The 14,835-nt window shown below is 46.6% G+C and overlaps 2 protein-coding genes across 2 annotated transcripts in view; both read left to right on the top strand.

Annotated features, from left to right (window-relative positions):
• LOC311111150 (synaptotagmin-7-like) overlaps positions 1–14,835 on the top strand; it is a gene marked incomplete at both ends in the record, with an annotated part of 166,828 nt that overhangs the window by 22,102 nt on the left and 129,891 nt on the right. The window lies entirely within an intron of this gene.
• LOC311111218 (serum amyloid A-5 protein-like) lies at positions 13,614–14,772 on the top strand. The gene is made up of 4 exons (XM_084153930.1): positions 13,614–13,674; positions 13,796–13,901; positions 14,082–14,220; positions 14,424–14,772. The coding sequence occupies exons 2-4, from the start codon at positions 13,814–13,816 to the stop codon at positions 14,560–14,562; spliced, it is 366 nt and encodes a 121-aa protein (XP_084010056.1). The 5' UTR covers positions 13,614–13,674; positions 13,796–13,813; the 3' UTR covers positions 14,563–14,772.

Below are 14,835 nucleotides of genomic sequence, written 5' to 3' on the forward strand. Positions count from 1 at the left end.
AGGATGGCAATGCCCCCATCCACAGGGAACAGTGGTCACTGATCTGGTTGGCTGATGTGACGAGTACTGAGGATACGAAGAGGCAGGACGCAGACGTAGGAATCAACAATGTAAAGGTTTACTTAACACTGAGCAAGAGAACAACAAAGAGCGAGTACACGACATAACACTAACAATCACACACAACACTGAACAGTCCAGGGCTATATAGGGGTGGTGATGAGATGAGGTGCAGGTGCGCTGGAGGTGATTAGGATGCGTTGGGTTTCCATTCCGGTGTTGCCAAGGTATGACACATGAAAAGTGGGTGAGACACGGTAGTGAGGGGGAAGGAGCAGCCGGTACGATACCTCATTTATCTGCCCGGAGGACCTTAAACGGCCCCACAAACCGGGGGCTCAGTTTCTTGCAGGGCAGGTGGAGAGGGAGGTTTTTAGTAGACAGCCAGACACGATCACCAGGCTGGAATACGGGGGCCTCACTGCGGTGGTGGTCGGCTTGGTCCTTCTGCCAACGAATGGCCCTCTGGAGACGGACATGGGCGGCGTTCCAGACTTGCCCGGCCCTGCGGAACCACTCGTCGACAACGGGCGCATCGATCTGGCTGGGTGTCCCAAGGGGCCAGGGCCGGCTGGTACCCCAGGACGCACTGGAATGGAGTGAGCCCCATGGAGGAGTGAACAAGGGAGTTCTGGGCATATTCTGCCCAGGGAAGAAACCTCACCCTGCCGGTCCTGACAGTGGCAACGAAGAAACCTCCCCAGCTCCTGGTTCATGTGCTCCACCTGCCCATTCGACTGAGGCCTATACCCAGAAGTGAGGCTGGCCATGACCCCTATCTTCTCCAGGAAAGCCTTCCACACTCGGGAAGTGAATTGGGGGCCACGGTTCGAGATGATGTCCTCCGGAAGTCCATAATCCCGGAAGACCTCAGCGACCTGGAGAGCAGAAGGAAGAGCAGTTAGTGGCAAAAAACTGCATGATTTGGAGAACTGATCTACGACCACCAGGACTGTGGTGAAGCCATCAGAACGTGGGAGGTCGGTGACAAAGTCTATGGACAGGTGTGACCAAGGTCGCTGAGGCACTGGGAGAGGAACTAGTTTGCCTGCCGGGGCATTCCGAGGTGTCTTCGTTTGGGCACATATGGAACAGGAGTTGACATAGCGGGAGATTAAAGTAGCCAAGGTGGGCCACCAGTAATTTAGTGAGAGAGAATTTAGGGTGCGCGTAATACCGGAGTGCCCTGCCGTAAGGGTGGTTTGCACCCAGATCAGCAGTCGGTCACGGACCCTGGTGGGTACATACATGTGCCCCAGAGGGGCGTTGGCAGACGCTGGGTCCTCCTGAGTCGCCAGGCGGATGTCTTCGTCCACATCCCAAACGACAGGTGCCACGATGAGAGACGGAGGCAGGATAGGACCCCCCAGATCCTTCCTTTCTCCAGTATGGTGCATCCTGGAGAGTGCGTCGGCTTTCACATTCTGGGATCCTGGGCGGTAGGACAGAATAAACTGAAAGCGAGTAAGAAATTGGGCCCACCTGGCTTGACGATAGTTCATCCATTTTGCTGCCTGTATATGCTCCAAATTCCGGTGGTCAGTGAGAATCCAGAATGGATGGACTGCGCCCTCCAGCCGGTGTCTCCATTCCTCCAGAGCGAGGACCACCGCCAACAGCTCCCTGTATCCAACTCCATAGTTCCTCTCTGCGGGGGTAAGCTTTTTTGAGAAAAAGGCACAGGGATACATTTTCTCTGGCTTACCTTGCCGCTGGGAGAGGACCCCACCCACGCCCCCCTCAGATACGTCCACCTCCAGGATGAAAGGACGAGCTGGATCTGGGTGTTTTAGGATGGGCTCTGTGGTGAACCTCTCCTTCAGCCTCTTGAAGACAGCGTCAGTCTCAGGGTTCCAGGCCAGCTTCTGAGGCCCACCCTTAAGGAGAGAGGTGAGCGGGCGGCTATGGAGCTGAAGGACCTGATGAAACGCCGGTAGAAATTTGTGAAGCCCAGGAAGCTCTGTAGGCCCTTGATGGTGGTGGGGACTGGTCATGACCTGACTGCGTCCGTCTTCGCTATTTCCATGAACACCCCCTGAGGACTGATCCTGTATCCAAGGAAGGAGATGGCCTGTTGGTGGAAGTTGCATTTCTCCCCCTTCACCAACAGGCTGTGTTCCCGGAGGCGGAGTAGGACCGCTCGGATGTCCCTGACGTGCTCCTCGAACATAGGCGAGTAGATCAGGATATCGTCGATGTACACCACCACCTGCCTACTCAGCATGTCTCGGAACACGTCATTGACGAAGGACTGTAACACGGAAGGTGCGTTGGCGAGGCCGTAGGGCATGATGCAGTATTCATAGTGGCCTGAGGTAGTGCTGAATGCCGTCTTCCACTCGTCTCCTTCCCGTATTCGGATCAGGTTGTAGGCACTCCTCAGGTCCAACTTGGTAAAGTGCCGGGCCCCTCGTAGCTGCTCGATGGCCGACAGAACCAGAGGGAGGGGGTACCGATACTTGGTGGTGACTGCGTTTAGCCCCCGGTAGTCAATGCACGGCCTCAGTACTCCGTCTTTTTTGGCCACGAAGAAGAAGCTGGCGGAGGCAGGAGAGGTAGAGCGTCTGATGAACCTCTGTTTCAGGGTCTCCAACACATACTTCTCCATGGCCTCAGTCTCCGCTATGGAGAGGGAGTAAATGCGACTCTTCGGGGGGTGTTGTCCCTCCAGCAGGTAAATGGCGCAGTTCAGGGCCTGTGAGGAGGGAGACACTTAGCCTTGGAGGCAGAGAAGACATCGGAGAGATCTACATACTCACGTGGAATGTTGGGCTGGAGGGCGGACTCCGGACTCTCCACTGAGGTGGAACAACAAACCACCGGCAGGCAGGTCTTCCGGCATGAGGGGGACCAGGCTATGATCCTCTTGGTGATCCAATTGATTGTGGGGTTGTGTAGTCTGAGCCAGGGCAATCCCAAGACTATCTGGTGAAGGGGTGATGTGACGATGTGGAAGAACAGCTCCTCGTGGTGCTCCGGTAGTGTGGGAATGGTGATGGTGATGGGGAGAGTGACGTGCGTAATGGTGCCTGATCCAAGTGGTTTATTGTCCAGCGAGGTGACGTGTAACGGAGAAGGTAGTGGCACGGTGGGCAACCCCCATTTAGAGACCAGCTCCCTAACGATAAGGTTCCTCGCTGATCCGGAATCTATCATTGCCGTACGGAGCGGCGACTGGAGTCATACCGCTTAGATAGGGAGCCGCCAGGAGATCTGTGGTCCGTGGTGGTGTAGGGGATGCTGCCCACCTCCATGGGTGAGGACTCGGAGGCAGGGCGGCTTCCATAGCTCAGATGGGGTGAGCGTCGAGGCTCCGGGTGGTGTTGGGAACGCCGTCGGTCTCTCAACATATAGTCAATATGAATGGACATGGCGATGAGGGTATCAAGGTCCATCTTCGACGTCCCGACATGCAAGTTCCGTCGTGATGGCCTCCCGTAAGCCTCTCCTGAAAGCCGTGGGCAAAGCACGCTCATTCCAGCCGGAAGACGCCCCCATCGTGCGAAAGCTGAGGGTGTACTCGAACGCGGCCTCCTCTCCCTGTTGTAGCCAGAGGAGACGCTCACCCCAGTCCTTTCCCTTCGTGGGATGATAGAACACCGCCCTGAATCGAGCGAGGAAGGTAGAGTAGGGAAGCGCCGCGGCCTCACCTCCTTCCCAGACTGCCGTGGTCCAATCCAGCGCCTTTCCCTTCAGTAGCGAAATCACCAGCGCTATCCTGGCTTGGTCCAATGGAGGGGTGGTGATGAGGTGCAGGTGCGCTGGAGGTGATTTGGGTGCGTTGGTTTTCCATTCCGGTGTTTCCGAGTTGGTGCGTTCAGACTGGTGGCTCAGTAGACCAGCGAATCAGAGCGCCGGAGGAGAGCAACGGGAGGAGACGTGAAAGCTGAGCATGAAAATGATGACACGTTTATTCTATTACAGACACTTTCATGCATACTTTTGCATTATATTATGTGAGCTAAACATCTTTTATATAGACAGTGGGGAAAAAAAGTATTTAGTCAGCCACCAATTGTGCAAGTTCTCCCACTTAAAAAGATGAGAGAGGCCTGTAATTTTCATCATAGGTACACGTCAACTATGACAGACAAATTGAGGAAAAAAAATCCAGAAAATCACATTGTAGGATTTTTTATGAATTTATTTGCAAATTATGGTGGAAAATAAGTATTTGGTCACCTACAAACAAGCAAGATTTCTGGCTCTCACAGACCTGTAACTTCTTCTTTAAGAGGCTCCTCTGTCCTCCTCTCGTTACCTGTATTAATGGCACCTGTTTGAACTTGTTATCAGTATAAAAGACACCTGTCCACAACCTCAAACAGTCACACTCCAAACTCCACTATGGCCAAGACCAAAGAGCTGTCAAAGGACACCAGAAACAAAATTGTAGACCTGCACCAGGCTGGGAAGACTGAATCTGCAATAGGTAAGCAGCTTGGTTCGAAGAAATCAACTGTGGGAGCAATTATTAGGAAATGGAAGACATACAAGACCACTGATAATCTCCCTCGATCTGGGGCTCCACGCAAGATCTCACCCCGTGGGGTCAAAATGATCACAAGAACGGTGAGCAAAAATCCCAGAACCACACGGGGGGACCTAGTGAATGACCTGCAGAGAGCTGGGACCAAAGTAACAAAGCCTACCATCAGTAACACACTGCGCCGCCAGGGACTCAAATCCTGCAGTGCCAGATGTGTCCCCCTGCATAAGCCAGTACATGTCCAGGCCCGTCTGAAGTTTGATAGAGTGCATTTGGATGAACCAGAAGAGGATTGGAAGAATGTCATATGGTCAGATGAAACCAAAATAGAACTTTTTGGTAAAAACTCAACTCGTCATGTTTGGAGGACAAAGAATGCTGAGTTGCATCCAAAGAACACCATACCTACTGTGAAGCATGGGGGTGGAAACATCATGCTTTGGGGCTGTTTTTCTGCAAAGGGACCAGGACGACTGATCCGTGTAAAGGAAAGAATGAATGGGGCCATGTATCGTGAGATTTTGAGTGAAAACCTCCTTCCATCAGCAAGGGCATTGAAGATGAAACGTGGCTGGGTATTTCAGTATGACAATGATCCCAAACACACCGCCCGGGCAACGAAGGAGTGGCTTCGTAAGAAGCATTTCAAGGTCCTGGAGTGGCCTAGCCAGTCTCCAGTTCTCAACCCCATAGAAAATCTTTGGAGGGAGTTGAAAGTCTGTGTTGCCCAGCGACAGCCCCAAAACATCACTGCTCTAGAGGAGATCTGCATGGAGGAATGGGCCAAAATACCAGCAAAAGTGTGTGAAAACCTTGTGAAGACTTACAAAAATCGTTTGACCTGTGTCATTGCCAACAAAAGGTATATAACAAAGTATTGAGAAACTTTTGTTATTGACCAAATACTTATTTTCTATCATAATTTGCAAATAAATTCATAAAAAATCCTACAATGTGATTTTCTGGAATTTTTTTTCTCATTTTGTCTGTCATAGTTGACGTGTACCTATGATGAGAATTACAGGCCTCTCTCATCTTTTTAAGTGGGAGAACTTGCACAATTGGTGGCTGACTAAATACTTTTTTCCCCCACTGTATATATATATAAACTCAGCAAAAAAAGAAACGTCCCTTTTTCAGGACCCAGTCTTTCAAAGATAATTCGTAAAATTCCAAATAACTTCACAGATCTTCATTGTAAAGGGTTTAAACACTGTTTCTCATGCTTGTTCAATGAACCATAAACAATTAATGAACATGCACCTGTGGAACGGTCGTTATGACACTAACAGCTTACAGACGGAAGGCAATTAAGGTCACAGTCAAAACTTAGGACGCTAAAGAGGCCTTTCTACTGACTCTGAAAAACACCAAAAGAAAGATGCCCAGGGTCCTTGCTCATCTCTGTGAACGTGCCTTAGGCATGCTGCAAGGAGGCATGAGGACTGCAGATGTGGCCAGGGCAATAAATTGCAATGTCCATGCTGTGAGACGCCTAAGACAGCGCTACAGGGAGACAGGACAGACAGCTGATCATCGTCGCAGTGGCAAACCACGTGTAACAACACCAGGACAGGATCGGTACATCCGAACATCACACCTGCGGGACAGGTACAGGATGGCAACAACAACTTCCCGAGTTACACCAGGAACGCACAATCCCTCCATCAGTGCTCCGACTGTCCGCAATAGGCTGAGAGAGGCTGGACTGAGGGCTTGTAGGCCTGTTGTAAGGCAGGTCCTCACCAGACATCACCGGCAACAAAGTCGCCTATGGGCACAAACCCACCGTCGCTGGACCAGACAGGACTGGCAAAAAAGTGGTCTTCACTGACGAGTCGCGGTTTTGTCTCACCAGGGGTGATGGTCGGATGCACGTTTATTGTCGAAGGAATGAGCGTTACACCGAGGCCTGTACTCTGGAGCGGGATCGATTTGGAGGTGGAGGGTCCGTCATGGTCTGGGGCGGTGTGTCACAGCATCATCGGACTGATTTTGTTGTCATTGCAGGCAATCTCAACGCTGTGCGTTACAGGGAAGACATCCTCCTCCCTCATGTGGTACCCTACCTGTAGGCTCATCCTGACATGACCCTCCAGCATGACAATGCCAACCGCCATACTGCTCGTTCTGTGCGTGATTTCCTGCAAGACAGGAATGTCAGTGTTCTGCCATGGCCAGCGAAGAGCCTGGATCTCAATCCCATTGAGCACGTCTGGGACCTGTTGGATCGGAGGGTGAGGGCTAGGGCCATTCCCCCCAGAAATGTCAGGGAACTTGCAGGTTTCTTGGTGGAAGAGTGGGGTAACATCTCACAGCAAGAACTGGCAAATCTGGGACAGTCCATGAGGAGGAGATGTACTGCAGCACTTAATGCAGCTGGTGGCCACACCAGATACTGACTGTTACTTTTGATTTTGACCCCCCCTTTGTTCAGGGACACATTATTCAATTTCTGTTAGTCACATGTCTGTGGAACTTGTTCAATTTATGTATCAGTTGTTGAATCTTGTTATGTTCATACAAATATTTACACATGTTAAGTTTGCTGAAAATAAACGCAGTTGACAGTGAGTGGACGTTTCTTTTTTTGCTGAGTTTATATATAGTACCAGTCAAAAATTTGGACACACCTACTCATTCAAGATTATTATTATTTTTAAAACTATTTTCTACCATAGCAACACCCACCCGTAGTCTGTGCTCCAGCAGGTATATTTCACTGGTCATCCCCAAAGCCAACACCTCCTTTGGCCGCCATTCCTTCCAGTTCTCTGCTGCCAATGACTGGAACGAACTGCAAAAATCTCTGAAGCTGGAGACTCTTATCTCCGTCACTAACTTTAAGCGTCAGTTGTCAGAGCAGCTTACCGATCACTGCACCTGTACACAGCCATTCTGAAATTAGCCCACCAAACTACCTCATCCCCATATTGTTATTTATTTTGCTAATTTGCACCCCAGTATCTCTATTTGCACATCATCTTTTGCACATCTACAGTGAGGGAAAAAAGTATTTGATCCCCTGCTGATTTCGTACGTTTGCCCACTGACAAAGACATGATCAGTCTATAATTGTAATGGTAGGTTTATTTGAACAGTAAGAGACAGAATAACAACAAAAAAATCCAGTAAAACGCATGTCAAAACTGTTATAAATTGATTTGCATTTTAATGAGGGAAATAAGTATTTGACCCCTCTGCAAAACATGACTTAGTACTTGGTGGCAAAACCTTTGTTGGCAATCACAGAGGTCAGACGTTTCTTGTAGTTGGCCACCAGATTTGCACACATCTCAGGAGGGATTTTGTCCCTCTCCTCTTTGCAGATCTTCTCCAAGTCATTAAGGTTTAGAGTAGGGGTGTCAAACTCATTTTAGCTCAGGGGCCACATGGAGGAAAATCTATTCCCAAGTGGGCCGGACCGGAAAAATCATGGTATATATAACTTAAAAACAACAACTTCAGATTGTTTTCTTTGTTTTAATACGATCAACATACAACATAAAGCTGGAGCCTGAGGACAGTGTGTCCAAAATAGTACAAGCACAACATCACTATTAATCATAAAACACGTCAAGTTTATTTGAAAATTCTAAAGTGATTAACAGAACTGTTTCACAGATCACAGAACTATATCAGGGTGTCATTTCTCAGGCAGAAATGTAGATAAAAATAATGAAATCCTGTTCCCCAAACAAGTGCAAGAACCACAGAGTCAAGAATAGGTTAAATATACAAATAAAATAAAATCAATTAAAAACAATAGCACATCAACATAAAAACATATAAACATAAATCTGAAAGCGTTGCTCAAACTCCCGTAACAGTCCCGTTATTTTATCATTGAACCGCTTCATGTCTGCCACATGTTGGGTCGCGCACACATTATTCAGACAGGGGAAGTGAGCTGCATCACCACCGGCAAGTTGCGTCTCCCACAATGACAGCTTCAACTTGAAAGAACGTATGCTGTCATAATACTGCGTGACAACTTTGTTGCGCCCTTGCAGCTGTTTGTTCAAGTTATTCAGGTGCTCTGTAACATCCACCATAAATGCAAGGTCCTGCATCCATTCTGCGGAATGAAATTCTAACACTGGTTTGCCATTTTCTTCCATGAACTGTTCAATTTCTTCTCGTAAATCAAAGAAACGCCTCAGCACAGCACCTCGGCTTAACCATCTTACCTCAGTGTGGTATGGCAGGCCATAGATGTGGTCTTTCTCTCTGAGAAGGCTGTCAAACTGATGGTGATTCAGGCTTCTGGATCGGATGAAATTAACAGTTTGGATGACCACCTTCATGACGTTATCCATCTTTAATGACTTGCAACACAAAGCTTCCTGGTGCAAAATACAGTGAAAAGTCAAAAAATCACGTCCTCCATTTGCAGATTGCACTTTCTCTCTGAACTTTGTCACAACGCCTGCTTTTTTCCCGATCATTGAGGGCACACCATCTGTAGCCAGGCTGACAGCGCGGGACCAGTCCACTCCGACCCTGTCCAGCGCGCCGACGAGTGCGGTAAAAATATCAGCTGCTGTCGTTGTATCTGTCATCGGCACCAACTCCACGAACTCCTCGGTGACGGTCAATGTGTCATCAACTCCGCGGATGAAAATGGCCAGTTGTGCAACATCTGTAATGTCCGTGCTTTCATCAATTGCAACCGAAAACGCAATAAATGACTTTACTTTTTGCTTCAACTGGCTGTCCAAATCCCACTGAAAGATCGGAAATCCTGTCTGCAACTGTGTTTCTTGTCAGGCTGATATTTGCAAAAGCCTGCCGCTTTTCAGGGCACACAATCTCCGCTGCCTTCATCATGCATGTTTTTACAAATTCACCCTCACTAAATGGTTTTGAAGCCACTGCGATTTCATTAGCAATGAGGTAGCTAGCTTTCACTGCAGCGTCACTGATGTCTCGGCTGTGAGTAAACACAGACTGCTGTTTCTTCAGACCCGCCAACAGTTCATTCACCTTCTCTCATCTCCGCTGTCCTTGAAAGTTGTCATATTTGTCGGCATGAAGACTCACATAGTGGCGACGAAGGTTATATTCTTTCAGCACTGCAACATGCTCTGAACACACCAAACATACAGCTTTCCCATTCAATTCCGTGAAGAAATAGGATGACAATTTTTCTTGGAACACTGCACTCTGCGTTCACTTTTCTCTTTTTTGACAGAGACATATTGGGGCAATGAGGGTGCCAAAGCACATAATGTTAAAAGTAGAAGCCGTAATAAATATCGCGGGCAAAACAAAGTAGCTCATTGGCTGCACGTGCTTGACCTACTTGCTCTGCCCCGGTATAAACAGTTTGCTTGCTTAACACAATTGCTATTGCGCCATCCAGTGGACGCAATTGGAACAGCAGTTTATTTAATTGAAAAATTGCAGCGCATTTTTATACTTTACAAATTTTTTTTTTTTTTTTTTTTTTGTGTGTTCCTTTTTAACAAAATTTTTTTATCATCTCGCGGGCCGGATTAAACCCGTTTGTGGGCCTGATCCGGCCCGCGGGCCGGACGTTTGACACCCCTGGTTTAGAGCCTGACGTTTGGCAACTCGAACCTTCAGCTCCCTCCACAGATTTTCTGGCTAGGCCACTCCAGGACATTAATGTGCTTCTTCTTGAGCCACTCCTTTGTTGCCTTGGCCGTGTGTTTTGGGTCATTGTCATGCTGGAATACCCATCCACGACCCATTTTCAATGCCCTGGCTGAGGGAAGGAGGTTCTCACCCAAGATTTGACGGTACATGGCCCCGTCCATCGTCCCTTTGATGCGGTGAAGTTGTCCTGTCCCCTTAGCAGAAAAACACCCCCAAAGCATAATGTTTCCACCTCCATGTTTGACGGTGGGGATGGTGTTCTTGGGGTCATAGGCAGCATTCCTCCTCCTACAAACACGGCGAGTTGAGTTGATGCCAAAGAGCTCGATTTTGGTCTCATCTGACCACAACACTTTCACCCAGTTCTCCTCTGAATCATTCAGATGTTCATTGGCAAACTTCAGATGGATCTGTATATGTGCTTTCTTGAGCAGGTGGACCTTGCGGGCGCTGCAGGATTTCAGTCCTTCACGACGTAGTGTGTTACCAATTGTTTTCTTGGTGACTATGGTCCCAGCTGTCTTGAGATCATTGACAAGATCCTCCCGTTTAGTTCTGGGCTGATTCCTCACCGTTCTCATGATCATTGCAACTCCACGAGGTGAGATCTTGCATGGAGCCCCAGGCCAAGGGAGATTGACAGGTCTTTTGTGTTTCTTCCATTTTTGTCACCTTCTCACCAAGCTGCTTGGCGATGGTCTTGTAGCCCATTCCAGCCTTGTGTAGGTCTACAATCTTGTCCCTGACATCCTTGGAGCGCTCTTTGGTCTTGGCCATGGTGGAGAGTTTGGAATCTGATTTATTGATTGCTTCTGTGGACAGGTGTCTTTTATACAGGTAACAAGATGAGATTAGGAGCACTCCCTTTAAGAGTGTGCTCCTAATCTCAGCTTGGAACCTGTATAAAAGACACCTGGGAGCCAGAAATCTTTCTGATTGAGAGGGGGTCAAATACTTATTTCCCTCATTAAAATGCAAATCAACATGTGTTTTTCTGGATATTTTTGTTGTTATTCTATCTCTCACTGTTCAAATAAACCTACCATTAAAATTATAGACTGATCATTTCTTTGTCAGTGGGCAAACATACCAAATCAGCAGGGGATCAAATACTTTTCATTTCTTAGCCAATTTATTTGCAGTTTGCATGTTCTGGAATATCTGTACAGTTCACTCTGTCATTTGGGTTAGTATTTTTGGAGTAACTACAATGTTTTTGATCCATCCTCAATTTTCTCCTATCACAGCCATTAAACTCAGTAACTGGTTTAAAATCACTATTGGCCTCATGGTGAAATCCCAGAAAGGTTTCCTTCTTCCCCGACAACTAAGTTAGGAAAGACGCCTGTATCTTTGTAGTGACTAGGTGTATAGATACACCATCCAAAGTGTAGTTAATAACTTCACCATTCTCAAAGAGATAGCTTATTATGTGACTTGTTAAGCACATTTTTACTCCTGAACTTATTTAGGCTTGCCATAACAAAGGGATTGAAAACGTATTGACTCAAGACATTTCAGCTTTTCATTTTTAATTACTTTGTAAAAGTTTCTAAAAAACTTTGACGTTATGGGGTATCGTGTGTAGGCCAGTGACACAAAATCTCAATTAAACCATTTAAAATTCAGTCTGTAACACACACAACAAAATGTGAAAAAAGTAAATGGCTGTGAATACTTACTGAAGGCACTGTACCTGTCGACAGCAGAGGGAGCACACCCCCATCCACATCGACGGGGCCGCAGTGGAGAAGGTGAAAAGCTTCAAGTTCCTCGGCGTGCACATCACTGACAATCTTAAATGGTGCACCCACACACATACAGTGTGGTGAAGAAGGTGCAACAGTACCTCTTCAACCTCAGGAGGCTGAAGAAATCCATCTTGGCTCCTAAGACCCTCACATACTTTTACAGATGCACCATTGAGAGCATCCTGTCGGGCTGTATCACCGCCTGGTACAGGGAACTGCATCGGCCGCAATGGCAGGGCTCTCCACAGGGTTGTGCGGTCTGCCCAACGCATCACCAGGGTCACACTGCCTGCCCTCCAGGACACCTACAGCACCCGATGTCAAAGGAAGGTCAAAAAGATCATCAAAGACGTCAACCATCCGAGCCATGGCCTGTTCACTTTGCTATCATCCAGAAGGCAAGGTCAGTACAGGTGCATCAAAGCTGGGCCCGAGAGACTGAAAAACAGCTTCTATCTCAAAGCCAACCGACTGTTAAATAGCCATCACTAGCCGACCTCCACCCAGTACCCTGCCCTGAACTTAGTAACTGTCACTAGCCGGCTACCACCCGGTTACTCAAACCTGCACCTTAGAGGCTGCTGCCCTATGTACATAGACATGGAATCACTGGTCACTTTAATAATGGAAAACTGGTTACTTTAATAATGTTTACATACTGTTTTACTCATTTCATATGTATGTACTGTATTCAAGTCAATGACGTCCCATTCAACTATTGCTGTATATATACTATTGTCCTACGTATTCTACAGATATACTACATATTCAATCCACATACTGTCCATAATGTCTATACATCCCATCACATATATATATATATATATATATATATATATATATACACATATTTATACTCCGGACTCCGACATTGCTTGTCGTAATATTTATATATTTCTTATTTCCAATCTTTTACTTTTAGATCTATGTGTGTTGTTGTGAATTGTTAGATATTACTGCACTGCTGTAGCTAGGAACACAAGCATTTTGCTACACCCACAATAACATCTGCTAAATATGTGTATGCGACCAATACAATTTGATTTAAATTTGATTTGTAAACAAGAGTAATAGTGACCAGTAGCAGGATAAATAGATAGATACTAATGGTAATGGCAATCAATAATCAATGAACAGCAGCATAGGTGTGAGGGGAGCAGTAGTTGTGTAATCTGTAAAATAAAGGTGCAATCCGTCAGATGTGGACATGCAAATTGCCTTTCATGTCTATGTCTATTAAATACCTGTAGTCTACCATACTATAGTAGTCTATAATGAATCATATCATAAGGAATGATTCTCTCATATCAGGTGAGAGGCAAACTTTTGGAACCTCATCCATCATGACAATTACGACTTTAAAAGTTGAAAAACAAACCGCATTTCCCCCATTAGATTGAATTATTTATACACAGTCTTATTAATGCTGACACATCACATTTTGATGCCTTGTTTTTTTAAGCAGTAGGCCTAGTTACACAATTGAGGAGTATTTTCCTTATTGCCTAAGGCTTCAGAGCAGGTCCTCTAATTCATCTTGTCATGACCTGGAAATTCCTGATCTTGTGTACCGGGCAGAGACTTCTGATCGTAATAGCCTGGTAGGACGAAGTTAGGGAATTCCAGCTGTTGGAAAACTCAACTCCTCCCTGGTCTGGGTGGAATATAAGAACAAGCTGCGGACCACAAACCAACACAAAACACGAGGGAGTTCAAACTGCCTGACTGACTAACTAACTAAGGAGCTGTAAGGTAAGAGATGACTCTGTAATATGATGCAGTCGCAGTTTAAGTCAGATAAATGATCTGTAAATATGTTAGCAATTCATATCGTAGCCTACGTTCTCTCTCACTCTTTCCATGTTTCTTTCAGTCTGTCACATCTGCAGGTATGAAGGTGCTTCTAGCTGGACTTGTTCTGACCCTTGTTGTGGGGGCTCAGGCCCAGTGGTACCGCTTCCCTGGTGAAGCTGCTCGAGGTCCGTTTTTACACTTTAATCATTGTTTCTTCATTGTTGACAGAAATAGATACAGAAATCAAGAGCAAAATTTGATGACTCCTTTAAAGTAATTGTTATTTCTTGAGGCTAGTAGTTTGAAAAGTTGTAATGTTCTTTGTAAGTGTCACACTCAACATCGGTGTACTCCTGACCCTGCAGGTGCTAAAGACATGTGGCGTGCATACGGCGACATGAAGGACGCCAACTGGAAAAACTCAGACAAGTACTTCCATGCCCGGGGCAACTATGATGCTGCCAGGAGAGGACCAGGGGGCAGGTGGGCAGCAGGAGTCATCAGGTGGGTGATTCTCAAATATCTGAGAGACGCTTATAATGTGGTTCAGTTGGTCATCAACTGATCTCACAAAAAGTTTCTCCTTTCTCTATTTAGTTCTTTATGACACTTTTTGTTTAAAAAAGTGTCTGGTCAGAGAGACAATTTTACCATTATTCGTTCACTGTCATTGACGAGTAACTTATGTAATATTTATGCTCTCTCAGTGATGCCCGGGAGATGGTTCAGGGTTCCAGTGGTCGAGGACACGAGGACTCAGCAGCTGACCAGGCGGCTAACCGCTGGGGACGCAATGGAGGTGACCCCAACCGCTACAGACCCAAAGGACTCCCCAAGAAGTACTGAATCAAAAATAAAATGAGATTACTAGCCAAACTGAAAGGACCACATTCCAAATAAATATATTGCACTTAATTACTGCTTTTGGTAAAAATGTAATATTCTCAAAAATAATTTTGCCCAAATGTTCTGCTAATAGACAGGTACATGGTAGTGAAACTTAGTGTACACTGTATTTCAAAAGTGTTGCAAAAATAAAGTGATTACACAACTAGAGACCGATTGTCTTTCTGTAGTCAGTATGATACGACTGGGAAGGTTGGAAAGAAATGTTGAAAT

The sequence above is a fragment of the Coregonus lavaretus genome (genome assembly GCF_964263955.1).
Source record: "Coregonus lavaretus genome assembly, chromosome: 37".
Taxonomy (NCBI): domain Eukaryota; kingdom Metazoa; phylum Chordata; class Actinopteri; order Salmoniformes; family Salmonidae; genus Coregonus; species Coregonus lavaretus.

Coding starts and splice junctions, on each gene's coding strand:
- LOC311111218 (XM_084153930.1), top strand. CDS start 13,814: ATGAAGGTGCTTCTAGCTGGACTTGTTCTGACCCTTGTTGTGGGGGCT. Junction 13,902..14,081: donor CCCTGGTGAAGCTGCTCGAG/GTCCGTTTTTAC, acceptor CTGACCCTGCAG/GTGCTAAAGACATGTGGCGT. Junction 14,221..14,423: donor TGGGCAGCAGGAGTCATCAG/GTGGGTGATTCT, acceptor ATGCTCTCTCAG/TGATGCCCGGGAGATGGTTC.